This window comes from Danio rerio, chromosome 6 (genome assembly GCF_052040795.2).
Source record: "Danio rerio strain M-AB ecotype USA chromosome 6, GRCz13ab, whole genome shotgun sequence".
NCBI classification, from domain to species: Eukaryota; Metazoa; Chordata; class Actinopteri; order Cypriniformes; family Danionidae; genus Danio; species Danio rerio.
Window position 1 is genome coordinate 60,474,718 of NC_141026.1, and position 27,195 is coordinate 60,501,912.

Here is a 27,195-nt window from a genome sequence, read left to right on the forward strand (position 1 = left end):
GGATGGCGGAGGGAGTAGGTGAAATTACAGGAGTTTTCCGGCAGAAATAACAAAACAGGAGGGTGAGATGGGTCTGAAATACAGGCGACTCCTAGGAAAAACTGGCAGGTATGACAACCATGCCACATTCAAAGTCACTTAAATTCCCCCCCCCCCCCCCCCCCCCATTCTGAAGCTTGCTTTGAACTGCAGCAGATCGTTTTGCCTAAATACATTGAGTTGCTGCCATGTGATTGGCTGATTTGAAGTTTGCGTTAATAAGCAGTTGTGCAGGTGTACCTAATATAGTGGCCGGTTAGTGTATTTAAATACATTTAAATACACTTTAAATACACACATGTATGTTATGTCAAAACAAACTGTTGTTTTAGATGTGAATAATCATGATTAATCTTTCCCAGCACTAAAATATATTCATTATTTGCAACTGTAAAATACAAAACAAAAAAAGGATTGTACCTAGGATAAGAAATGGCGTGTTTGTCCATGTTTAATGCACAATGATAGCCATATTTTCTGCTGAAACAGACTTGAGCAAAAACACAGATGCATCTGATGTGTTTGCTTTACATGTTTGTGTCTTTAATTCACTGTTAGAGTGGATCAGATTGTCGGTCGAGGGGCTCCAATTACAGACAAGGACCGTCCTAAAGGAACCACGGATGGAGAACTGCCAGAGGATCCCAGCATGATGGGACGACTCGGGAAAGTGGAGAAACAGGTGAGAGACATACAAATGGCAAAGAGCTGTGGAGAAAAGCTCATACGCATAACACTTAAACCCAACATAATAATAATTAAAGATTTAATTCAAAGTTTAAGCAGATTACAAGATGTTTATAGTAATTTTGTGACAAAAGCCAACTTTCATTACTTATTCAAACACACAATCACTCTTTCTTGTCAGCATCTAAGTGTAGGGTTTAAAAGCCTAGCCTAGAGCACCGTCTGCTGTTAAAACTAGCCTAGAGCACCGTCTGCTGTTAAAACTAGCCTAGAGCGCCGTCTGCTGTTAAAATAAGCCTAGAGCGCCGTCTGCTGTTAAAATAAGCCTAGAGCGCCATCTGCTGTTAAAACTATGCTTAGAGCGCCGTCTGCTGCTAATAACTAGCCTAGAGCGCCATCTGCTGTTACAAACTAGCTTAGAGCGCCATATGCTGCTAGTAACTAGCCTAGAGCGCCATCTGCTGTTACAAACTAGCTTAGAGCGCCATATGCTGCTAGGAACTAGCCTAGAGCGCCATCTGCTGTTACAAACTAGCTTAGAGCGCCATCTGCTGTTACAAACTAGCTTAGAGCGCCATATCCTGCTAATAACTAGCTTAGAGCGCCATCTGCTGTTAAAACTAGCCTAGAGCCCCATCTGCAAATAAAAACTAGTCTAGAGCCCCATCTGCTAATAAAAACTAATATAGAGCGCCATCTGCTGTTAAAAAAAGTCTAGAGCACCATTTTCTGTTAAAACTAGTCTAGAGCCGTCTGCTAATAAAAACTAGTCTAAAGACCCATATGCTGTTTAAAAACTGTCTAGAGCACCCTCTGCTGTTAACAAACTAGTCTAGAGCACCCTCTGCTGTTAACAAACTAGTCTAGAGCACTGTCTGGTGGTAAAAACTGTTCTAGAATGCAATCTACTATTAAAAAGCAGCTTATAATGTCATCTGTTGTTTAAAATTAGTCTAGAGCACCATCTGCTGTTAAAAACTAGTCTAGAGCGTCATCTACTGCTTATAACTAGCCTAGAGCGCCATCTGCTGTTAAAAACTAGTCTAGAGCACCATCTGCTGTTAAAAACTAGTCTAGAGCATCATCTACTGCTAATAACTAGCCTAGAGCGCCCTCTGCTGTTAAAACTAGTCTAGAGCACCATCTGCTGTTAAAACTAGTCTAGTGCGCCCTCTGCTGATAAAACTAGTCTAGAGCGCCCTCTGCTATTAAAACTAGTCTAGTGCGCCCTCTGCTGTTAAAACTAGTCTAGATCGCCATCTGCTGTTAAAACTAGCCTAGAGCGCCATCTGCTGTTAAAAACTAGTCTAGAGCACCGTCTAATGTTAAAAACTAGTCTAGAGCATCATCTACTGCTAATAACTAGCCTAGAGTGCCATCTGCTGTTAAACTAGTCTAGAGCGCCCTCTGCTATTAAAACTAGTCTAGTGCGCCCTCTGTTGTTAAAACTAGTCTAGAGCACCCTCTGCTGTTAAAACCAAGCCTAGAGCACCATCTGCTGTTAAAACTAGTCTAGAGCACCCTCTGCTGTTAAAACTAGTCTAGAGCGCCATCTGCTGTTAAAACTAGTCTAGAGCACCCTCTGCTGTTAAAACCCAGCCTAGAGCACCATCTGCTGTTAAAACTAGTCTAGAGCACCCTCTGCTGTTAAAACTAGTCTAGAGCGCCATCTGCTGTTAAAACTAGTCTAGAGCACCCTCTGCTGTTAAAACCCAGCCTAGAGCACCATCTGCTGTTAAAACTAGTCTAGTGTGCCCTCTGCTGTTAAAACTAGTCTAGTGCGCCCTCTGCTGTTAAAACTAGTCTAAAGCGCCGTCTGCTGTTAAAACCCAGCTTAGAGCAGCATCTGCTATTAAAACTAGTCTAGAGCGCCCTCTGCTGTTAAAACTAGTCTAGTGCGCCCTCTGATGTTAAAACTAGTCTAGTGCGCCCTCTGCTGTTAAAACTAATCTAGAGCGCTGTCTGCTGTTAAAACCCAGCCTAGAGCACCATCTGCTGTTAAAACTAGTCTAGAGTGCCCTCTGCTGTTAAAACTAGTCTAGAGCACCCTCTGCTGTTAAAACTAGCCTAGAGCACCATCTGCTGTTAAAACTAGTCTAGAGTGCCCTCTGCTGTTAAAACTAGTCTAGAGCACCCTCTGCTGTTAAAACTAGTCTAGAGCACTCTCTGCTGTTAAAACTAGCCTAGAGCACCATCTGCTGTTAAAACTAGTCTAGAGCACCATCTGCTGTTAAAACTAGTCTAGAGCACCGTCTGCTGTTAAAACTAGTCTAGAGCACCGTCTGCTGTTAAAACTAGTCTAGAGCGCCCCCTGTTGTTAAAACTAGTCTAGAGCGTCATCTGCTGTTAAAACTAGTCTAGAGCGCCGTATGTTGTTAAAACCAGCCTAGAGCACCATCTGCTGTTAAAACTAGTCTATAGCGCCATCTGCTGTTAAAAACTAGTCTAGAGCACTGTCTGTTGTTAAAACTAGCCTAGAGCATCGTCTGCTGTGAAAACTAGTCTAGCTCGGTGTCTGCTGATAAAACCAGTCTAGAGCACCCTCTGTTGTTAAAACTAGTCTAGAGCGCCATTTGCTGTTAAAAACTAGTCTAGAGCGCCGTCTGCTATTAAAACTAGTCTAGAGCTCCCTCTGCTGTTAAAACTAGCCTAGAGCACTAAAGCAGTCTAAAGGAACCAGTCTAGAGCACAGAGCGCAATCATTTCTGTTGTTCTGTATTTGCATGTGTTGTGAGAATTTGCTATTCTCCTCTGTTTTTAGGTCATGTCAATGGAAAGGAAGCTGGATTTCCTGGTGAACATCTACATCCAGCGTATGGGCATCCCGCAGTCTGAGACGGACGCGTACTTCGCCTCTAAGGAGCCCGACCCGGCGCCTCCATACCACAGTCCGGTGGAGCACATGGTGAAAAGCGGCTCCATCACCAAAATCATCCGCTCCAACAGCTCCGCCGGCCAGAAGAACTTCGACCCTCCGCCTTCCACCTGCGTCAACCACCACTGCCCGCCCTCCACCTCCTGGCACCCCCAAACAGCGCCCGAGGCCGGCCAGGGTTCATCTCCAATGGGTGACCCCTCACTAGTGCGCATCCCTCCACCACCAGCCAACGAGCGCTCGTCTGGAGGCCACAGCGGAGGCTCCCGCGGACATCATCATTCCCGTGGGACACCGGCTGAAGACGTACGTCCAGCTTCCCAAGCGCAAGCCGGAGCTGAAAGCGACACGTCTATCTCCATCCCCTCGGTAGACCACGAGGAGCTGGAGCGCTCCTTCAGCGGATTCAGCATCTCACAGTCTAAAGAAAACCTGGACTTTCTGAACAACGCCTACTTTAGTGGTGTGTCGCGGTGCACTAAAGTCCGGCCGTACATTGCAGAGGGTGAATCGGACACGGATTCTGACTTGTGCGCTCCTTCGCCTCATTCGGCCACCGGTGATGGTGCATATGCAGACAGAGGCTGGACTGGCAACAAGTAAAACGAGGAGAGATGAATGAGAAATGGGATTCAACCAGCTGCTGGAATCAAGCTTCAAAATACGGAAGCTGCTGTGTTTAGGAAAGCGCAGCTCCATGAGCAGAGTGGGAGAAGGCGAGTATGAAGAAGATGACGGAGTATGAAGAAGTATGTGATCTCAGAAGCGCCAGAAATGACTTCTGGGAGTCGAGGAGTTGATTATTCGTCAGTTTGGTGGACGCCTGATGGCTGTGAAGGATTGATGCTAATGTGAGGACAGACGAGAGACAATGGAAAGCTTCGTATGTGGTGCATTTCGTCTTTAAGTACACGTTCACTCTTATGGATTTACACATTGTTAATGTTTGCGTCTGGCTGGTTAAAGGGATCGCTCACACAAAATAACACTTAAACTATACTTACTTTTATGTCATTCAAAACCACTTATGTCCTTCTTGTGCACAAAATATTAGAATAACTAGACAGATTATAGCATCTATCAAGAGGACCAAAACTACACAAACAAAATCATAAAGGTGCATTAACAGTTATTTGTCAGCTGCTTTTACTCTCTTTGATTATTACATTCCGTGGGAGTCGAACTCTTGTGTTACTAGTAATATACTACAGTATGAGCTGGTGTATGAAAAGCTAAATGAACTGACTCATACAAAACTACACAAAAGCACCAAAACTATCCTAAAGGTGCATTTATAGTTATGCATTTGTCAGATCCCTTTATGTCTCTTAGATAAATTTCATTCAATTTCCTGGGAATCGAACCCATGATCTCGTGTCATGTGCTAAGTGCAATGTCCTATTATTTGAGCAAGCTTATAAAAAGCTACGATAGTTTAACTGACTCATTTAAAACTAAACAAAAGCATCATAACAATGTCCTAAAGGTGCATTTATGTTCATGAATTTGGCAGATGATGATGTCTAAATTTGTGCATTTCCTGAGAATCGAACCCATGACCTTGCGTGAATACAGTGCTTTGCTATTTGAACTGGTTTTTAAAAAGCTAAATTAACTGACTCATACAAAACTACATAACAATATAATAAATGGGCAGTTCTGCATTTGTCACATGTTTTTATCTTGGATAAATTTCATTTTGATTCCTGGGAATCGAACCCATGACCTTGTGCTAAAAGTGCAATGTCCTTTTATTTGTGCTTTTTTATAAAAGGTACAGTAGTTTGCCTGACTCATGCAGAACTATACACAGCACCATAAAATATCCTAAAGGTGCATCTATGTTCATGAATTTGGCAGATGACGATGTGTAAATTCGTGCATTTCCTGGGAATCGAACCCATGAGCTTGTGTGGTGAATACAGTGCTTTATTATTTGAGATCATTTTTATTTTATATATTTTTAAAAAGCTAATTTGACTGATTCAAAACCTTAGAAATATCATAACTATACATTTGTTCATTTGTCAGATTTTTGATTAATGTTTATTAATTTGTGCATTGACTGGGAATCGAACCTATGACCTTGTGTTACATTCTTAGTGCAATGTTCCAATGTTTTAATTAGTTCATAAAAAGCTACTGCAGTTTTACAGACTCATGCAAGACTATACAGAGCACTATACAGATGTCATAAAGATACATTTACAGTTCTGCATTTGTCAGATGTTTTTATCTTAGATAAAATTCATTGGTATCCCTGGGAATCGAACCCATGACCTTGTGCTACAACTGCAGTGTCCTTTTATTTGAGCTAGTTTATAAAAAGCTACAGTACTTTAACTGACTCATGAAAAATTATACTCAGCACCATAAAATATCATATAGGTGCATTTACATTCAAATATTTGGCAAATGATGGTGTGTCAGTTCTGTGCATTTCCTGGGAATCGAACCCATGACCGTGTGTGGTAAATAGTGCTCTATTATTTGAGCAGTTAGTTTTACAAAAGCTAATTTGACTGATTCATTCCATAAAAAAAAGAAATGCATATTTATGTATTTGTCAGATGCTTTTAATAATTTGTGCATTGACTGGGAATCGAACCCATGAACTTGTGATGCACTATCAGTGCAATGTCCTACTGTTTTAACTAGTTCATAAAATAGCACCGGTAGTTTTACTTACTCATGAAAAAGTATACAAAGCACCCAAAAATATCATAAAGTAGTATTTATAGTTCTGCATTTGTCAAATGTTTTAGATAAATATCATTGCTATCCCTGGGAATCGAATCTATGACCTTGTGCTACAACTGCAATGCCCTATTTTTTGAGCTATTAATAAAAAGCTACAGTAGTTTCACTGACTCATGCAAAACTATACACAACACCATAAGAATAGCCTAACTGTGCATTTACATTCATGCATTTGGCAGATGATGATGGTGTGTAAGTTTTGTGCATTTGAATCGAACCCATGACCTTGTGTGGTAAATAGTGCTCTATTATTTGAGCAGTAAGTTTAAAAAAGCTCATTTGACTGATTCATACCTTAGAAATATAATAAATGTATATTTATGCATTTGTTAGATGCATGTATTAATTTGTGCATTGACTGGGAATTGAACCCAAGACCTTGTGTTACACTATAAGTGCAATGTCCTACAGTTTTAACTAGTTCATAAAAAGCTACAGTAGTTTAACTGACTCATGCAAAACTATACACAGCACCAAAAAATTTCCTAAAGGTGCATTTACATTCATGCATTTGGCACATGATTTGTGCATTTCCTGGGAATCGAACCCATAACCTTGTGCTACTTTGTAAAAGTGCAATTTTTTACAGTTTGAGCTAGTTTAATAAAAGGGAGTGTAACCGACTCATGCAAACTTACATAAATCACCATAAAAATAATGTGAAAGTGCTAAGAAAAAGTCATATTCAACATATTCGACATCAAGGTTTTAAAATGTAATATTTATTTGCTTATAAATGGCATGAAGGCCAAATAATAGGAGATTACGGTGTGAACGATCCCTTTTAAAAGTGTCTTTGTTGTTTCATGTGGTCCATGTTTTGCTTGTGAATGTACTTCACGACAGCTTGTGAATTTGAATTTAAAGCAGGTCACTTAATGTCCATCACAGTATTCCCTTAATTGACACCATGGTTAACAAATTCACCTCAAGTACGTACGAAATATAAAACATCACCTCCTCTCAAGTTTACAATTTTTAATACTCCCTAAATCAATAATTTGCATGTCAGTAAATTAGGAATATTTAGAAAGAATGTATATTCAGAAAGTTAATTTCATACAGCTTCTTCAAAAAGTGGTAACGAAAAGCCTATTTTTTGCCAATATTTGTTTCTTTTCTTAAAGACACTAAACCGTCCAAAGCAATTTCTTAAATACAATGTACATAAACTATTTCTGTAACAACAAATGTATTTAATAATGTAAGACGTCCACTTCACCGCCATTCAACATCAATATGATTATCCCATGTTATGATATAGCCATAAGAGCCAGACGGAGTATGAAGTTGTACTTAGTTCCCCTTGTTAGTTAGTTAGTTAGTTAGTTAGTTAGTTAGTTAGTTAGTTAGTTAGTTAGTTAGTTAGTTAGTTAGTTAGTTAGTTAGTTAGTTGAATGTGTGAACTCACTGGTGAAACAGGGAAATCTACTCTTCTGAATGCACTAATTGACTGAGAGCACATGGGAAATGCATCATGTCGTTTCGCCTTGTTCTGATGTCATTAACGCTCTGTTGCCTTTTATTGTTAATTTCATTGCTTGAAACCGTAACGAACAAAAGCGCTTGTATCGCGAGTTGAGTGGATATTTTGTGTAGGAGTGAGCACTTCACACAGGCAGACTGCCCGTCTCCAAAGAGGATTACAGTTAGTTTATATCATCCGTCTTCCACATCGCTTGTGTTCACAGTCTTTCCTCAAACACTCCCTTTAATGCTGATTATTTAATCTGCTGCTTGTGCTGGATACATTGAGGAGACCGGGGTTAGTGCTCACACTTTTTACACCACTCAATTGAATCAGTTTTTTTTTTAACTATAAATATACAGGTCCCACTTTATATTAAGTGTCCTTAACTACTATGTAGTTGCATCAAAAAAATAAATGCAATGTACTTACTGTGTTCATAATGTATTTGAGAACACTTGTGGTGCTCTTGAGTTGGGATAGGGGTTGGGTTATGCACAGGTTTGGTGGTGTGGGTAGGTTTAAGAGTGGGTTAAGGTGTAGGGAATGGTCAACAGTGTATTTACAAATGTAATTACAGAAGTTAGTTACAGATGTAATTACATACAGGTATTAAATCATGCATAAATACACAATAAATACATGTATTTACACAATAAGTACATTGTAACAAACTATTAGTTCCTATGTAAGTACATATTAATTAAGGGCACTTAATATAAAGTGGGACCTGTATGGTTCATGCATTTATTTGGAATCAAACCCACAATCTTCACATCACACTTGCTAGTAAATCACACTGTACTGTAACCTAAGGATCAGGGGCCTCATGTGCGAAATCATACTAAAACATTGCATACGAACAAAGCTGTAAATGTGCGTACGCAGTAAAAAATTCAGATGTATGAAACACTGCGTACGCCGAATCCCACGCATATTCTCTTTGTACATTCAAATGAAGGTGAAACTGAGCGCACGTGCATGAGCGCAAAACCCCTCCCTGACTCCTCCCCCGTATGAATATGCTAATTACTATACTTTGGCAAAACCCAACGAAAAAGCAACGGCAAAAGCAAGCAAGAAGAGAAACTTTGAACAGAATGTGAATTAGAGGTGCTGCTTTCGGAGGTAGACCAGAGAAAAACGGTGTTATTTGCAAGTTTGTCCTCAGGAATTAATAACAAAAGAAAAAAATAGAGTGGGGAGAGTTTAGCTGACACGGATAACAAAAATCGCACTGAGTGGATTAAAACAGAAATAGTGCGATGTAAAGGTGTAAAAATTTTGTTGTGTCTTCAACAGCATGAGTGGCGTAGCTCGTAAAACACACGTTAACATGTTTTAACACATTCGGGCATGGACTCGGTTCGAATCCAGCGTCTGATGAAGATGTTCTTCTTTTTTTCCTCTCGATACATATCAGATTTGTGCCTACTCTTCATCACGAGGAAGACAAGGAATCATTAATAAATCTGTGCATCATATATTATTAGCACATTTAGAGAATGGAAATGTTTGTGATTCACGTATGCAAATTCGTCTTCTGCTGGCGCCTTCATAGCAATGTGTGTGCAGTCGATGGCTCAGATTACATTGGGAAAACCGGCGATCGCTGCAAATTGCGCTTTAATGTTTGGCTGGTCAACTACATGGTATGGAAACCTTATATACCTGCTAGACATGCGGATGAACCTGTCCCATACAGCTGCCATTGCACGGCTCAAAGATGTAGTGTGCAATTTAACATAACTGCCTCAAGGAGTCGCCAATGGAAATAAAAGAAACACACAAGAAATGCACATACGCCAGGCATGAAGTTGGCGTGGAGCTGCGCACATTCTCACGTTCATTTCATCGTTAGTAAATCCAAACGTGAGCGTGAAATCTGGCGTATGAAAAGTTTTTGTGCGTACGCAGTGTTGATACATGAGGCCCCTTATCTTCGTGATTTGAATGGAAAATGCCTAAAATTCAGTAAAAGCAGCAGAATTTATTGACGGATTCAAACAACACGCAATCATTTACCTAATGTACAGTTGGAACAGTGTGGTAAATCCCCATACACTTCATTTCCAGCCGATTCGAATGTTATCTCTCGATTGAATGAGCGTTATCAGCTGATAGATATGGGACAGTAGCGGCCTTCTGCGCCTACAGGTAGGATCAGAAGGCTATTATCATCCATCCACATGGTTAATCAGCTATAGATCACATACGGCTGCGGCCTGAAGTTAACAAGAATTATTTATATAATTTATTAAATTTATTGACATCTACCCCTACTCCAACCCTAAACCCAACCAGCACAGTATTGTAAAAACAGATCTAGATCTGGAGTCTTCTCTATTACTATAGCTGATTAACCCAACCCGGGCTCATTGTGGAAACGTAGTCCCGCGGACGTTTCTGGAGACCGTGGAATACGTCCTGGCGGGTACGTACGGGAGCAGTTTTTGTTTTTGCAAATCCACGAGAGGCTGCTGGTATGCGCTTTTTCGCATCTCAGGCGCCTCTCGTGAGTGCGGTTTGCGCCCGCGCTGTTCTCACGTGAGCCCACCAGAGGCCGCTGTCCGACTGACCGGATGATTGACTGCGTGACCGGCCAATCGGCCAACCAGCCCTCCTCCTTCCCTGAACCCAACCAATTTTACCGATCGACCCGCCCGCCCGCTCACTTCCCTAAACCCGAGCAACAATTTACAAAAGCCGTCCAAAAAAATAAAAGCCCTGATTTTTTTTTTTCTACCGCGTTTTCGGATTTTACCACGTTCTCACCCTGTTACGAAACTCGTTCACTTAATATTAACAAAAAACACTGTTTTTGTCTTACCTGATTGCTGGAACCGCTTTTCCCCGGACTCGAAACCGATCGCCGTGGTCAACTCCTCTCTGGATTTCGAGCCTGCCAACATACACGGTGAGCTGAGTGGACAAACGGGTTACAGTGGGGAAGCCCTCCACAAGGAGGTAAGCAGTCGGCCGGCTGGCAATCGCGATAGGGAACATCGTCACACCACCCCTTAGCGTTCGCTTGAAAAAAATAAACGCGGCCGTACGTACCTGCCGGGATGTATTCCGCTGTCTCCAGAAACGTCCGTGGGACTACGTTTTCAGAATGAGCTTGGGTTGGATTGACCATGTGGATGGATTATACCAGCCTTCATAGCCTACCAGTAGGCCCATACTGGCCCATATCTATCAGCTGATAACGCCAATTCAATCAAGTGATAGCATTGGAAGCGGGTGTCATTTCTCCACAGAGCTTGTTTGTGAGAGTGAGCTGATTTCTGCACATTTAATCCAGTCAGTCTGCATCGATGATTTGAGTTGAATATCGTCACAGCTGCCTTGCTTGGTTTCACTTTGTTTTTCCAAAGAATATTCTGTCTTTCGCTAAACTTGCCTTTGGTATCTTTTATAACGCTGTCGGTTGTGTTCTTGTTCAGTGTATACTGTACGTTTACTCAAAGTCATTTTGTTTCTGAGATGCTTGTGAATGTATTTCTAAACGCTGTCGTTTTGTTTTCTCTGTACAGACTCACACATTTATAGATCTACACAAACACACAAGCAGATTCTGAAGCGCGAGACAGGTTTGAGATAAGGATGACTTTCCACAAGACTCAAATGAATCTGGTAACACTTTACAGTAAGGTTGTATTTGTCAACATTAGTGAACTATATTATAGTTTTTCTCTATTTTCTGTTTGATTTGTTATAACATTTGGCAGGCTACTGTCTGGCCCATTAGTACAGCCCAAATGAAAATAAATGGCATACAGTAATATGATAATGATTAATAAGTTTATCCTGCAGCACACACTTTTGGGGATTTACAGCTACCCAACTTTAAATAGTTACAGATCTTGACCCCAGTGAGCTACAAAGAAAGAATTAGGTAACATTGGAGCGAAAACATTTTGAGCAGCAATAATCAGGAAACTATCCGAGTTTTGTGGCATTGTTTACATTCTTCAGTCCAATAAGGCCGACTGATGATGCATTATTTAAGCACTCTATAGATACAAATAGATAAAGTGCAGTAAAATGAACCCTAAGATGTTTATTTGATATATTTAAATGCAAACTAATCTAAAAGGTATCATGTTGTGGACTCAAAATACCCTAAAAAAGGCATTTATTTAATTGGTTTCCACTGCAAATACCACTAAAAATTATAAACCATCAACTTTTAACTATTAATAACCAACAGACATAATCCATCAGTATTTACTGGTTTTTACACCCCACCTCACCAATAAAAGCAGCAAATTATTAGTAGAAAGCCAAAAGGATTCCCAGCCGGCACACAATATCAAAAGACAGTAAGGTTAGATTTAGGTCGTGACGTCAAGTGACCATAATTCACTGTCTAGCCAGCGTGGACAACATTTCTTTGACGTCCAATAATGACATCAAATGACGTTGATTTTAGGTTGTGTTGGAAAGTGACCAAAATCCAACGTCGAGTCGACACCATATTGACATTTATTCGTCAGATATAGCAACCAAAATACAACGTCTGATAGATGTCATAGTGGTAACGTCCACACAACGTCAAGCTGTAACATCATTAGATGTTGAGATTTAGTTGATTTTAGGTTAAACATTGACATCAGTCTGACGTTGGGTTCTGACGTCAACCCGATTTTAATCTCCAAACAAAATGCAACATCCTCACGACGTTAGGGTACAATGTCAGTCTGACGTCAGGTAGACATGAGGACGTTGCATTTTGGGTATTTTATTTTTAGGGTATTTTGAGTCCATATCATGATTTATATACATATATATATATATATATATATATATATATATATATATATATATATATATATATATATATATATATATATATATATATATATATATATATATATGTTTTGAAAAAAATTATGGTTTGGTTTTCAATAGTTAGTAGTTTATAGGTTGTGTTGAAAAGTGACCAAAATCCAACGTCGAGCCGAGACCATATTGACATCAAATACTGACATTTATTCGTCAGGTATGACAACCAAAGTCTAACATCTGATAGACGTCATAGTGGTAACGTCAACACAACGTCAAGCTGTAACATCATTAGATGTTGAGATTTGGTTGATATTAGGTTGAACATTGACGTCAGCCTGACGGTCGGTTCTGACGTCAACCCGATTTTCATTTCCAAACAAATTCAACGTCCTCACGACATTAGGGGTACAATGTCAGTCTGACATCAAGACATCTTGTGCCTGCTGGGTTTAATTATATGCTTTCTACTGTGTGTGTGTGTGTGTGTGTGTGTGTGTGTATATATATATATATATATATATATATAAATTATATATATATATATATATATATATATATATATATATATATATATATATATATATATATATTAGGGATGTAACAATATTGTAAATACCGTCATACCGCAATAATAATTTTTTTCAATATTACCGTAGGCGCATGACTCAATAAAACTATATTTCTGAGAAAAGTTTGCTTAGGCGAATGAAGCGAACGGGAGGTAGTTTAGTTTAGTTTTTTCTGTAAATTATTCAATAAATATCGTACCGTGCCATTCATGTCGAGGTATTATCGTACCGTGAAATTCTGATACCGTTACATCCCTAATATATATATATATATATATATATATATATATATATATATATATATATATATATATATATATATATATGAACTTGACAACAAAAAGCCATATCTGTATAAACAATACGACTATAAAACTTTATGAAATACTGCCAAAAAAGTATTGCACACTATCAAAGGGATAATTCATCAAAAAATTTACATTTACTCAATCAGTTCCAAACATGAATGATTTTTTTTTTCTGTTTAACACACAAGATAAGATATTTAGAAGAATTTTGAGAGTTGATTTTGTAGCCATTGACTTCCATAGCAGGAAAATGAATACTAGTGAAGTCGATGGGTCCTGGTTTCCAACTTTAAGAATATCTTCCTTTGTGTTTAACAAAAGAGTAAAACGTTTTGTCAATCGAAGGGTGAATAAATTACGAGAGAATTTGTATTTTTGCATGATCTAAGAGCCATAATTCCATTTAATACAATTTACAGTTATTAATAGTGCTTAAATTCATGTATAATTTACATGTTAATACGTTTAAACTGTTTATTCCTTCGTGATGGTTTGCTTTGTCATTATTAAGTTACGATATAGGAAAATGAAAGAAAGAAAGACAGAGCAACGCAGTTTTTTGACCAGAGTTTATTGTTATGCATGAGAATTCAACGACTTTAACTGGAAAGAAATCCGAGTCAATTTATTGCCCGATTGATTTTCTGAAATTGTGATTGTACACTATTTATCTACTTAGTGTTAACTTATGTGACCTAAATGTAAAGTGTTACCATAAATTCTAAACCACTCTGATTTTAATTACCGTAGGTTAACCAGCAAGAATCATATAGCACCAGAATGACCATGCAAGCCTGACCAGCACTAACCAGCGTAAACTTGATGGTCTTTTCAACACTGATTGTTTGATTTTTACTCCAATAACGGATCCCATATGAATTAATTGTGGACCAAACGTTTAGTTTAGTTTGTTTGAGAATGAGATCTTGGCTTGGCGCTTCACAGAATTGGTGTTGTTGATGAATGCATGAATTCAGGGAATGGGAAGTTTTCTACACGGCCCTCACACATCACACATCTGCAAAGCTTTAAAGCCACACCAAAAAAATAAAAATTAAGTCATTAACTTCTTACCCTCATGTCGTTCCAAACCCATAAGTCCATCGTTCATTTTCAAACAGAAATAGATGATACAGAAGATAATTCTGATGAAATCCCAGAGCTTTTGACTCTCCATAGACAGCAAGGGTCTATACAAAACATTCAAAACCCAACAAGACACTCTCGGATTACATCAAAAATAACTTCATTTGAGCCTAAAAATGAATTACAACATGAGGGTGAGTAATTAATGACAGAATCTTGAATTTTTGGTGTGATCTGTCTCTTTGACTTTCTCTCGTCTGTGTTTAGTAAACAATACACATTCACAGAGATGCTGATATCATGCTTTAGCCAACCTATTAATGCCATCTTACATGTTTACTCGACAGTCTCTCGGATTAAATCCACTATTGCTGTTTCCACAAATGATGAGCACTGTTGTCTTTTATTTTTCTTCAAGAAAAGTAAACGCTTGCCGGCATGTTGTGAACCGCTGAATGCCATCCTATATATAGCTTTTGATTATTATGTAGCATATCCGTCGTGTACTCACTCAAATCCATGAGCTCATGGGCACATGTGTAATAAACTTTGTATATCATAATGTTCAGCTAGTACTGTCCTTTCTTATTTTATATCAACCAATGTCTTACAAAACAGCTTTTTCAACTCTGCCCACACATTTTCTATAGAATTGAGATCAGGGCTTTGTGATGGCCACTCCAAAACATTCACTCTGTTGTCCTTAAAGCACATTTGAACTCATTTGGCAGTGTGTTTAGGGTCATGGTGTGTTTGGAAGATCCATTTGTGGCCAAGTTGTAATGTCCTGGCTGATGTCTTGAGATGTTGCTTCAGTATTTCTCCATGATGTTCTGTCTTCATGATGCCATCTATGCTGTGAAGTGGACCAGTCCCTCCTGCAGCAAAACAGCCCCACAACATGATGCTGCCGCCCCCATACTGCACAGTTGGGATGGTGTTGCTAGGCTTGTGCGCTTTCCCCTTTGTCCTCCAAATGTAACACTGCTCATTATGGCCAAACAGTTCAATCTGAGCTCCATCAGAGCACAGCACATGTCTCCAAACATGAGTCTTTCCCCAGTGTAATTCAGCTAATGCTAATCTGGCTTTGTTGTTGATTCTGGCTTGTTGATTTTCTCATGTTGTCACACAAGGAAGCAGTGTGTTTGAGCTTTTCCTTCAACACTATTCTACAGTTGTGCCTCACATTAACTCAAATGTTGTCAATTAGCCAATCAGAAACTTCCAAAACCTCGACATCATCATCTGAGCTTTTCCAGAGGCAGAATAATCTTATTGTGTGTAAACTTGACCTTCAAGAAGAGTTATAACAATTTCTCAACACATATCTCTCTCATTATTCTGCTATTAAGCAGAACAGAAACACATTGATAATCCTAACTTACCTAAACGTGAAAAAGTTTAGTCACATTAATTATATCTGACTTTTTTTAAATGGTTATGTGCCTTTTTATACAGCCTATGTCAACTTCCGGTTCCAACTGGATGTAATGCAGCAGCTTTCGAAGTGTAAACAATCACCATAAGTCTTCCATTAATGTGCACACGTGTAGCAAAACCACATTAACCATGACCGCATATACCGTTGAAGTCTGATTTATTAGTCCTCTTGAATTATTACCCCCCTCCCCACCCTGTTTAACAGAAAGAAGATTTTTTTCAACACATTTCTAAACAAAATAGTTTTAATAACTCTAATACCATATTTTTGTGCATAATATTAGGCTAGATGTTCTTCAAGACACTAGTGTTCAGCTTAAAGTGACATTTAAAGACTTAACTAGGTTAATTAGGGTAAAGTTAGGGTAATTAGGCAAGTCATTGTATAACAGTGGTGTTCTGGAGACATTCATTCATTTTACCTTAATTAATCCTGGGTTGCCACAGCGCAATGAACCACCAACTTATCCAGCAAGTTTTTACACAGCGGAAACCCTTCCAGCCACAACCCATCTCTGGGAAACATCTACACACACATACATACACACACTATGGACAATTTAGCCTACCCAATTCACCTGTACCGCATATCTTTGGACTGTGGGGGAAACCAGAGCAAACCCACACGAAGGCAGGGGGAACATGCAAACTCTACACAGAAACACCAACTGAGCCGAGGTTCGAACCAGCGACCCAGCGACCTTCTTGCTGTGAGGCGACAGCACTACCTACTGCCCCACTGCCTCGCCGGAGACAAACCAACATAAATATTGCTTAAGGGGGCTAAATAGATTGACCTAAAATGGCCTTAAAATATTAAAAACTGCTTTTATTTTAGCCGAAATAAAAGAAATACTAAAGAAGAAAAAATATTATAGGAAACACTGTGAAACTTTCCTCAATCTGTTCAGCATCGTTTGGGAAATTTTTGAAAGAGAAATTCACAGGAGGGCGAATAATTCTGACTTTACCAGTATGTAAGAGTAACAGAGTGTTTTAAAGCGTGGTGAATGCTGAGCGTGACATTGATGGAGACTCTGAATGCAGATGACCTGAAGTGACTGTCTTAATAGAGTCGAGTGCTGCCAGAAGGAGACAGAGATGCACTGAACGGATGCTGAGTGTGTCAATAAGAAAAGCAGTGCTCCAGGGAAAGTGTGTGTGTATGTGTGTGTGTGTGTGTGTGTGTGTGTGTGTGTGTGTGTTTGAGCTCACAATAGAGAGGCTTTCTTTTGACAGACAGTGATTATTCTCCTTTAGACATTGCAATGTTGTGCATCTGAGCTTGTCGCTGAAACCGTAAACACTTTGCTTTTTCATTGTTTTGATGGATTTACGAACATTTCAGCCATCGATGGAGAAACCGGAGTGAAGAAAAGGTGCTTTTGAAAGTTTTCAGGACCAAAACAACAGTGATAAACAGATCCAGGACGCCATCTTCATCATGTTTTTCTGTCTTCATCTTCTGCTGCTTCTTTATCCGGCTCAAGGTAAAACACAGCAGGAATGCCAATAGACAGTATCATTAACCTGGATAATGGAAGTCTACAGTATATAATGTCCTCATTAAGATAGTGAAACAAACCTGTGTGTGTGTGTGTGTTTAGTGTGCAGTGATGAAGTCCAGGCTGAAGAGCGTCTGCTGAACTCTCTGCTTTCAGCATACAGTAAACTGACCCGTCCGGTTTACAGTGCCTCTGATGTGGTTCACGTCCACTTCGGTCTGCCCATCGCTCAGCTCATCGACGTGGTATAATCGGCAAACACCTTCTGAAGAGATTGCAAATCCCAACACCATCATTTATTACAGCCTAGGCTCAGTGTAAACAAGTGCCTGAGCCGACATTATTGCAAAACATTAAAGACGCAACTTGGGGTGTGTTGCATGACACGTTTCAGATGACAAATTCAGTAGAGGGCGCTGTCTACATTTTTACTAATATGATATGCCTACATTGTACTGCATAGCTTTAAGTATGTTTTTGAGGTTTCACAAAATGTTAGACAAAGGTAGACTAATGGTACAGCATGATTAACAGATTACCAAACCAACCGTTATTGTGATAAACTATAAAACTCTATCTTATATCTTCACCAGGATGAGACAAATCAAATGATGATCACTAATGTGTGGGTGAAGCAGGTGAGTATTAACCACTTAAACTCTGACTTTCGCTTTCAGATTTAAAGGGCTAGCGTTGCACCAGACCCCCGTGAGTGGTGTCGTTAGAAAGTGTAGAATCTATATTTTATGCACATATGCATCACTTTGGTTTTTGTTCTACTGTATAAAAGTTATTTACACTTAAATACACAGTATTTTGTATACCTAAGCTGGGTATTGAACATTGGTTCATTTTCATATTTTTTTATATGACACATGTACAAGTTATAGCTCAAATGAAAGCTCTTGCCGGTGCTCATACAGTTCTAGCATTCTTTTACTTAATTATATTCACAAATCAAACAGTTGTTGAATGAATTGTGGTGTTTCCGTGGCGCAGAAATGTAAACAATACATTTATGATCAATAAGCAGCCCCAGATAGCACAGACAGCTCATCTCTTACCTTATGCTGTGCGCTTCAGGGCCATTCTCCTCTGTTTTTGAGGTGATGTGCATAAGTAATCCTTTTATATGTCTGACGTGCTCCAAACACAGTGAATTATGTTTGATCAAACAAAAGAATAGTGAAATATGAAAATGATCGCTCCCTGTGGCTTGTACAGCACCTCTCATCAGTTGGAATACAATAACTTTTGCATAGATTATGGTGGAGACATTTTTCTTTTTTCCTATGATTACAGACATGTGCAGGAACCACCAACATTAATTACAGCACGCTAGACCACACAGAACCTAAAAGGTACACTTTCAAATTTGAGTTTATAAAAAAAAAAATACAAAAATCGCCTCTTTTTTAGGTGTTTATTATAACACAGACAACATATACAGATATTTTAAACACTTTCAATAGTGTTTTATGAAAAATCAAAGGGTTTTCTTTAAAATGATACCAAATTTTTGCATTTACACCTCTGCATGTGGATTTGGGAAGCTTTTAAATTTGGGTAGGCAAAATCCAGGCGGAAATCCCAAAATAGCAGCAGAGTTTAACTGGTTAAATTAAACTACATGCATGAAAAAAAAAATACTATGGTAATTTATAGCAAATTCTGTAGTGTTTTTTCAACTATACTATAGTAAAGTATGGTGCTCCAACGGAAAAAGGTGGCTTGCCATCTCCAGGAGGAAAGTTCTTACCCCAAGTGGAGAAGTTCAAGTATCTCGGGGTTTTGTTCATGAGTGAGGGAAGGATGGAGCGTGAGATTGACAGGCGGATTGGTGCAGCGGCAGCAGTGATGCGGTCGATGTACCGGTTCATTGTGGTAATGAAGGAGCTTGAAAGGCAAAGCTTTTGATTTACTGGTTAATCTAAGTTCCTGCTCTCACCTATGGTCATGAGCTTTGGGTCATGCCCAAAAGGACAAGATCTCGGATACAAGCGGCCGAAATGAGTATCCTTCGTAGGCTCACAGGGCGCACTTTTATAGACAGGGTGAGGAGCTCTGACACCCGGGAGGAGCTCGGAGTAGAGCCACTGCTCCTCCACATCGAGAGAAGTCAGCTGAGGTGGCTCAGGCATCTGTTTCGGATGACTCCATTACGCCTACCTAGGGAGGTGTTCCAGGCATGTTCCACTGGGAGGAGGTCTTGAGGAAAACCCAGGACACCCTGGAGGGACTATGTCTCTCGGCTGGCCTGGAAACGCCTCAGGATCCCTCAGAGGAGCTGTAGGAAGTGTCTGGGGAGAGGGAAGTCTGGGGTTTTCTCCTAAGACTGCTGCCCCCGCGACCCAGCCCCGGAAAAACTGTAGAAAATGAATGAATGAATGAATGAATGAATATCATAATTTATCAGTTCAACATTTAATATAACAGTATGCTGAAGCATTCAGTAATAAACTGTTGTAAATATATACCCTATAGTACAATACACCATAGTATGGTACAAAAAAGGGTATAAATTACTATAGTTTTTTTTTTGTGAATGTTTTTTGATTGTTTTCTCTGATCAGGAATGGCTTGATTACCGCCTCCGCTGGACACCAGGGCCCGGTTTTTCAAAAGAAATCCACTAGGATTTTGGATAAGGGATTGGATCTAATCTTGAAAATGGGTTTTTCAAAAGAAAAAATGGATTACATAATCGGATTAGATCACGTAATCCAATTTTGGTTTTTATCCGGATCAAACCTTTGATTTGGGTTTTTCAGACCTTTTTTGTAGGATTTGGATCACGTTGATCCAAAAAACCTAGATTAAACTGATCTTATCAGAAGGGTGGATTTAGCGTGGATTTCATGCCCAAAATGTAATGAAAACTTTAAAAAAATATTAAATACTAATATCTATGGATCATACAGTATCTTACGAGATATACTATTTATTCATAAGGTTTTCATTTTATTTGTTCATCCGTCAGGCTATAGTGAGTATAGGCTTTAACGTATTCAGCCTTTCAGTATAGGCCTACAGCAAAGTAGAAAGAGTTTGGCCTCATAAAATAATCCCCCAAACAGCTGTCAAAACTGACCAAAAACAATCAATTTTATTCTGTCACTAATTGATATATATATATATATATATATATATATATATTCATCACAATGAAAAATATTTTTCTTTTTAGAATATTTATTAGTGATGCATGCAATGATTACAGAATAATAATAAAAAAATGCAAAAATGGCAATGACTGATTTTTGAAATCTCTTTCAACAATTGCAAAAAGAGACTGAAAGGGCAGAAGCACAGCTTCATCTGGCAGAGGAACAACTGACTCTGACCAAACTGCAGCAAACCAAGACCAATGACTTGAGATCTGCCTCCTAAAGTCTGCGCTCAGTCAAGCTGCTCTCTCCACATCAGATGAGGAAGTCATTGAGTTTATTGAGATTATTGTGGAGTTTTTGACATTAAGTCTTTTTTTATTTACATCTAAATTTGAAACTTATTATAAATATCCTCAATGTACAGTGTTGTAGGTCTCAAATGAGCGGACTGCTTAAAGAGAATGGGGTTTTTGAGGAGAATGTTTTTCTTGTTTTTATTATTTATTATTATTTTAATAATTATTCAATTTTCTTAGTTTTCATTTCAAATAGAAATAAAGTTATATTGACCCCATGCTGGCTATTCTACTCTTTACATATCTATAGTTCTACATTGTGATGTCCTCTCCTGTTTGAGCACTGGTTATCCAGATTTAGTGATCCTGAAAAGTTCCTATCCAGGGGTCTGTTCTTCGTACGTGGATTACTCAGTTAGCTGGATTTGGATATAGACGATTTGACATGATCCGGGATCTTTTCGTTCTTCAAAGCTGATCCGAGAGTTGTTGTCATAGCAACAGTTCTGCTAGCTTAAAGCTGATCGGGAGCAGGTTCAATTCATATAAACAGGATTAGATCGGCTCAGTTCAAGCAAAGATAATACAGAAGGTATGTACCGAATTCTGATATTTTATTACAGTAGTAGTTATATACACTTGGGAAAATGGTACATATTTTTAACTATATATATATAAAGTTATAGTCATTAATAAAATAAATAAAGTTATACATATTAATAAAACGTATGCAATCTGCACCCTCGAAATGAAACTACAAAGACTGCCACCGGGTGGTGCAAAGAGAAAACTTATTGATATGAACTTTTTAGATCGCTTTAGTACAAATTGTGTATAAAATGCACAATATGTGACTTTTTTAAAGCAATAATACATTAATGCAGTCATAAACATGTTTTGATAGTTAATATGACAGTGATTTGATGCTTCACAAAAGATGCAGACACCTTTACCAATATGAAAATGCTTTTGGAAACAACCAGTTATTCTTTACACCGATTAAAAAACGGCTACTATTATAAAGAAAATCTTATCTAAATATAGAACTAAATACATTGATTTGCATTGAAATAGATGATGAATACACTTGACACATGAAAATGTAAAGCCTGCAGCTCACAACAAAGGTGGAAAGTTATTGCGCGTCATATTTAACAAGCCGTTTACTGCTCATTTGATGTTATTTTGCTCACACGGATAATTGAATATTAATCAGATGATGTCATTACGCTGCTGTGCCGTCAGCCAATCATGGCATTGCTGATCATGATTTCGAGGATCGATAGATCTGTCCTTCACAACACACGCAGCGATCTCAGATCAGTTTATCCAGACATTCTAATCTGATTCGCGAACTTGTTTGAAGAACCAAATTAGCCAGAGATCAGTTATCAAGATTAAAAGATCCAGGATCTGCCAAATCATCTTAGATCATTTAAGCGAGGTACGAAGAACAGACCCCAGATCAGATTGATCCAATCCGATGTTGCTTTGAAAAACTGGCTCAAAAAGTAAGCTGGATTACGTGATCACGGATCGCAAAAGCAGGATTACTAAATCCAGATCAATTTTAAACCTTTTGAAAAACCGGGCCCAGAGGATAATGGGAATGTTTCGTCAATGAGGATCCCAGCGCAGTTTATCTGGAAGCCTGATATCGTGCTGTACAACAAGTATGTAAAAATGTGACATTACAAGAATGTGAACGCACACACACATACACACACACACACACACTCACACACACACACACACACTCACACACACACAGGAGTAGATTTAACCAATAAACGAGGTAAGCGCCCACTTAGAACCTCAAAATACTGAATCCACAACTTCTGGTTACAGCTGTGCAAAGACACAGACTCCGCCAGGGGGCGCCACAGCTGCTTTTTCTTATTATGTATCCATACAGTATGATGTCTTTAAACATAAATCCTGTGGATTGAAGATTTGACAGAAATTGCATATTAAATGAGATTCTTGTTTTGAAATATTGTATTTATGCATCATAAATCACATTCTTGTATATTATGTTCAACTGTGCTTTAGTCTTGTGAGCGGGGTTAATTTGAAAGCAGACTGCGTTTATGATTCTACAATGATTAAATAAACATTTATATTAAATCAGTGGTTCTCAAACTGTGGGACGTGTATCACTGGTGGTACGCGGGCTTACTTCTAGTGGTACGTGGAGGAATCACTGAGTAATGAAGGAAAAAATGAATACAACTTTGATCAGTTGATGTGTACGATAACACCAATGTAGTGATCAACATTGGCTGTTCTGTAAAGCCTACGGTTAAAGCAATGTGTTTAAAATGTTTACTTTAGTGCATCGCGTCATCAGCTGCATAAAATCAATAGAACTAGAGAAAGAGGTGCGTGGTGCTTCCAGTGGAGATCCGTGCTAGACCAGAAGTCCCCTATACCCTCGGGCCACAGACCAGCACCAGTCTATGGATCAATTGGTACCGGCCCGCACAAAAAATCATTAATTCCGTTTTATTTATAATCTGAATAATTTAACCATTTATTTTGAAAAGTGACCTTATTCTATTGTTACATCTTGGTCACTTGAGTGCCAAAATTTAACCCACAGGCTAGCAAAATGAGTACTGCAGCATGACGCGCTTGTGTATTCCAGCTGTCCCCAGCTGAAAACATCTTAACATTTCAGAATGCCGCACCGCGAGTCACATGACAAGAACCGACTGCTTCATATTTTGTATGGAAAATAATTTTGTTGAATGACAATTATTCTGCCTCTTTTTCGAACGACGCTACTTTATTTCAATGCTGGTTATTATGGTGGTACTTGAAGAGACAATGTTTTTCTGAGGTGGTACTTGGTGAAAACAGTTTGAGAACCACTGTGTTAGATTACTCTATTGGAAAATAGCCAAATAGAACAGCTAACAGCTATCATAAACCTGGCGCAATGTGGCGCAAGGCGCGACGCAATTGTTGTTTGCTAGTTTCAGCTTGGCGCAGGAGTCAATTTGACGTTTTGCGCCACGCTGTTTAAATAGCAAATGCATTTGCACTCATATGTGCGCTCACAGGCGTTCTGGCCTAAAAAGGAAGGCGTTCTGAGGTGCATTATATAAACTATAATAGAGTTTTCAACAGACCAGAACAAAGCCGGTCTATTGTCCATCACAGAGCGCGTTAGTTTTGGCCTCACTTACACATTACTTAATACACACAAGATGTAGAGCAATACGCAAATATCTTTACATATGAAAAAGAATTAAAATATTAAGGATATATATAGGATATAATAAGAATAGATATAGGATATAAATATAAAGGATTAAAATATTACAAAACATATTATTTTCTAGCCTACATAAATATGAAAAATCACTGCCTTCATGCCTTCTTCATCTCGGGAGGCTTTTTCAGTTCATTCATAACAATTTACTTTTGTATAATGTTATCATTATTAGCAGTATTATATATATATATATTTTTTTTTAAGCAAGCTTAGATTTGCCCACCTGTCAGGTTTTAGACCATATGGGGCACAGCATGTGTATTTGGATATAACTCAGGGTTTTGAGCACACTTCGTTATTATTGTTCATTTATTAATTTGCTGGAAATTAGAACTGAATTTAGAAATAGTTTTGAAACAAATCTTTGCGCTTAACAAACAAAATTGATTAATTATAGGCTAATTGATGTCTGTGGATACAAGGTTTCCCTATCCACGAGAGCGAAAGTGAAAAAGGATAATGAGAAGACTTATCTCTCATTCTCGCCTGTAGATGCTCTGTTTAACTGTGTTCTTGCTAGTGAAGTGTTCAGTTTTTCCACTTACAAAGTCCACCATGTAAATAGCCAATGCGCTTATGGCGCGACGCAGCTGGCTCTTAAAGGGAATGGGAAATGAGACTCTGATTGGTTTATTCTCAAAACACACCTATAACTCATTAAGAAAATAAGCTCAACCCTTTTAGACCATGCGCCACGGCGCAAAGCAGATTTTTCCATATTTATATTAGCAAAAGTGGAATCTGACACACCCTGAATGCGTTTGCGCCCTGCGCTCTGCACTCTGCGCATGGTTTTAAAAATAGAGCCCATACAATATATCTGATCTAAATTTTTTGTAAAACAATAGCTTTGTGTTGAGGCAATCGTGTGAGAAGCATCTTTCTCCACTGATTCAGGGTGCTGCAAATCATTAAAAATACTTTAATGTTTTCAAGGTTTTGAAAGTGCTTAGATTTTGAATAAAGGGCTATACTGTAGAATATATCAAATAGCATCTGACATAATGTGAAGTTATGTAAGTGTGTAACTTGCCACACTTGTAAAGTGCTAGAAAGTTTTGAAGATGAATCTGAAAAGTGCTTGAAATGTACTTAAATTTGATTATGTAAGAACCTTTTAAGTAGCTCTGTACACTTATAAAACAATTTATTTGCCTCAAAATGTTATTTCACACAATCAGAAGTAAGACTAAAGAGCAACACTGTGTTTCTGCAGTGCAGATGGTGATTTCACAGTGACGCACCTGACTAAAGCTCACCTTTTCCATGACGGAAGAGTAACCTGGATCCCTCCGGCCATCTATAAAAGCTCCTGCAGCATCGATGTCACCTTCCTCCCCTTCGACCAGCAGAACTGCACCATAAAGTTCGGCTCCTGGACGTACGACCGCAGCAAAATCGATCTGATCCGCATTGCAGACAGTGTAGACCAGCTGGACTACTGGGAGAGCGGAGAATGGCTCATAACCAGCGCTGTCGCCACATATAATGTGAAGAAATACGAATGCTGCTCTGAGGAATATGCAGACATCACTTATTCCTTCATTATCAGACGACTGCCGCTCTTCTACACCATCAATCTCATCATCCCATGTCTACTTATTTTATGTCTAACTGTATTGGTTTTCTACCTCCCGTCTGATTGCGGAGAAGAAGTCACCATGTGCATATCTGTGCTGCTTTCACTCACAGTCTTCCTCTTGCTGATCACAGAAATCATCCCGCCGACCTCATTGGTGATTCCTCTGATTGCAGAATACCTGCTTTTCATCATGATTTTCATCATACTTTTCATAATAATCACTGTTTTTGTGCTGAATGTCCATCATAGGTCTCCAGACACTCACTCAATGCCCCAATGGGTCCGTAGGTTCTTCCTGGACGTAATGCCAAGGTTTATTTTCATCCAAAGACCTCAAATTTGGCAGAAAGATGCTAAAGGGGTGTGTGATGATGCTCAGAAGAGCAATAAGAGATGCGTTGATTCTAATTGGAAAAACAGAGAAATAAAGGAAGAGTCCATTCGCATGAAGGTCTATTCCTCATGCTTAAATGCAGACATGCATTCGATTAAATCACCATCTCAAGCGTACAATAACTCTACATGTCCAAAAATGAAGCTTCATAAGGGTCGATCACAGAGTGTTCAGGTAAATTGTGGGGAGCGAGATGTAAATCTGTGTAACAGCAGCACACGTTTTCGCTCTCGCAGCATGCAGTACTGTAGTCTGCATGAACATGAGCAGCAGACATCTGCTGTGTTTAATGCTGATAAGTTCTCAAACATCTGTAAGGTAATGACCAGCACTGGGGAAAACCCTTCTCACGCGTCTGGCCATCGAGGGAGTGCAGAACATCGCTGAATATCTGAATATCTATCTATATATATATATATATATATATATATATATATATATATATATATATATATATATATATATATATATATATATATATATATAATTTTTATTTTTATTTTTTATTTTTTAGTTTGGCTGGAATAAAAAAAAAAGATTACAAAAATGTTAAAATTACTTCAATATTATTATTAGCTCCTTTATTAAATGTAGTTTTTCAATGGGCTATTTGCACAGCTAGTGTTTTTCAGCCAATGATGAACTTCCGGTGAAAGCTTTATGTGACTATTTTCAATATCATAAGTCATCTTTTAACAGCAACATGTTGTAATGTAATTAAAATACATTCATTTAAATAGACATCAGCATCCATTTAGTTGCAGGGTTCAACACTAAGGATTTTTTCTCCAGGGCCGATCGGGCCAGAGGTTGAGATTTTTACTTGCCCTGCCAAAATTTTCACTGTCCCCACCAAAAAAAAAAAGTTAATAGCTATTTCTTAGCAACATATTTTAAATAATGTGGCAAAATTATGTCGGTAAATCTAGAATTTAGGCGAGGCAGTGGCGCAGTAGGTAGTACTACTGTCACCTCACAGCAAGAAGGTCGCTGGTTTGAGCC

At 38.7% G+C, this 27,195-nt stretch overlaps 4 protein-coding genes across 8 annotated transcripts in view; 3 read left to right on the top strand and 1 right to left on the bottom strand.

The window, feature by feature from the left end:
• The window catches only part of kcnq2b (potassium voltage-gated channel, KQT-like subfamily, member 2b), an 81,950-nt gene extending 70,723 nt beyond the window's left edge, over window positions 1-11,227 (top strand). For 2 of the 3 annotated variants that reach the window (XM_087258170.1, XM_087258173.1), the window contains 3 exons: window positions 598-721; window positions 3,488-5,469; window positions 5,543-11,227. In XM_087258170.1, coding sequence (XP_087114296.1) covers window positions 598-721; window positions 3,488-4,204 — 841 coding nt within the window. In that variant the 3' untranslated portion in view covers window positions 4,205-5,469; window positions 5,543-11,227. The remainder of the gene's footprint in view (window positions 1-597; window positions 722-3,487; window positions 5,470-5,542) is intronic. The other variant, XM_087258172.1, reaches the window with a different exon arrangement.
• The window catches only part of LOC147843705 (uncharacterized), a 999,056-nt gene that overhangs the window by 520,879 nt on the left and 450,982 nt on the right, over window positions 1-27,195 (bottom strand). The window lies entirely within an intron of this gene.
• ralgapb (Ral GTPase activating protein non-catalytic subunit beta) overlaps window positions 1-27,195 on the top strand; it is a 471,588-nt gene that overhangs the window by 197,104 nt on the left and 247,289 nt on the right. The gene's annotated exons all lie outside the window — the stretch shown is intronic.
• Window positions 17,320-26,580, top strand: LOC147843709 (neuronal acetylcholine receptor subunit alpha-4-like). Its single transcript, XM_087256243.1, has 6 exons — window positions 17,320-17,516; window positions 17,634-17,776; window positions 18,125-18,169; window positions 20,105-20,144; window positions 22,535-22,610; window positions 25,434-26,580. Exons 1-6 carry the CDS (start codon window positions 17,471-17,473, stop codon window positions 26,578-26,580), a joined length of 1,497 nt encoding a protein of 498 aa, XP_087112369.1. The 5' UTR covers window positions 17,320-17,470.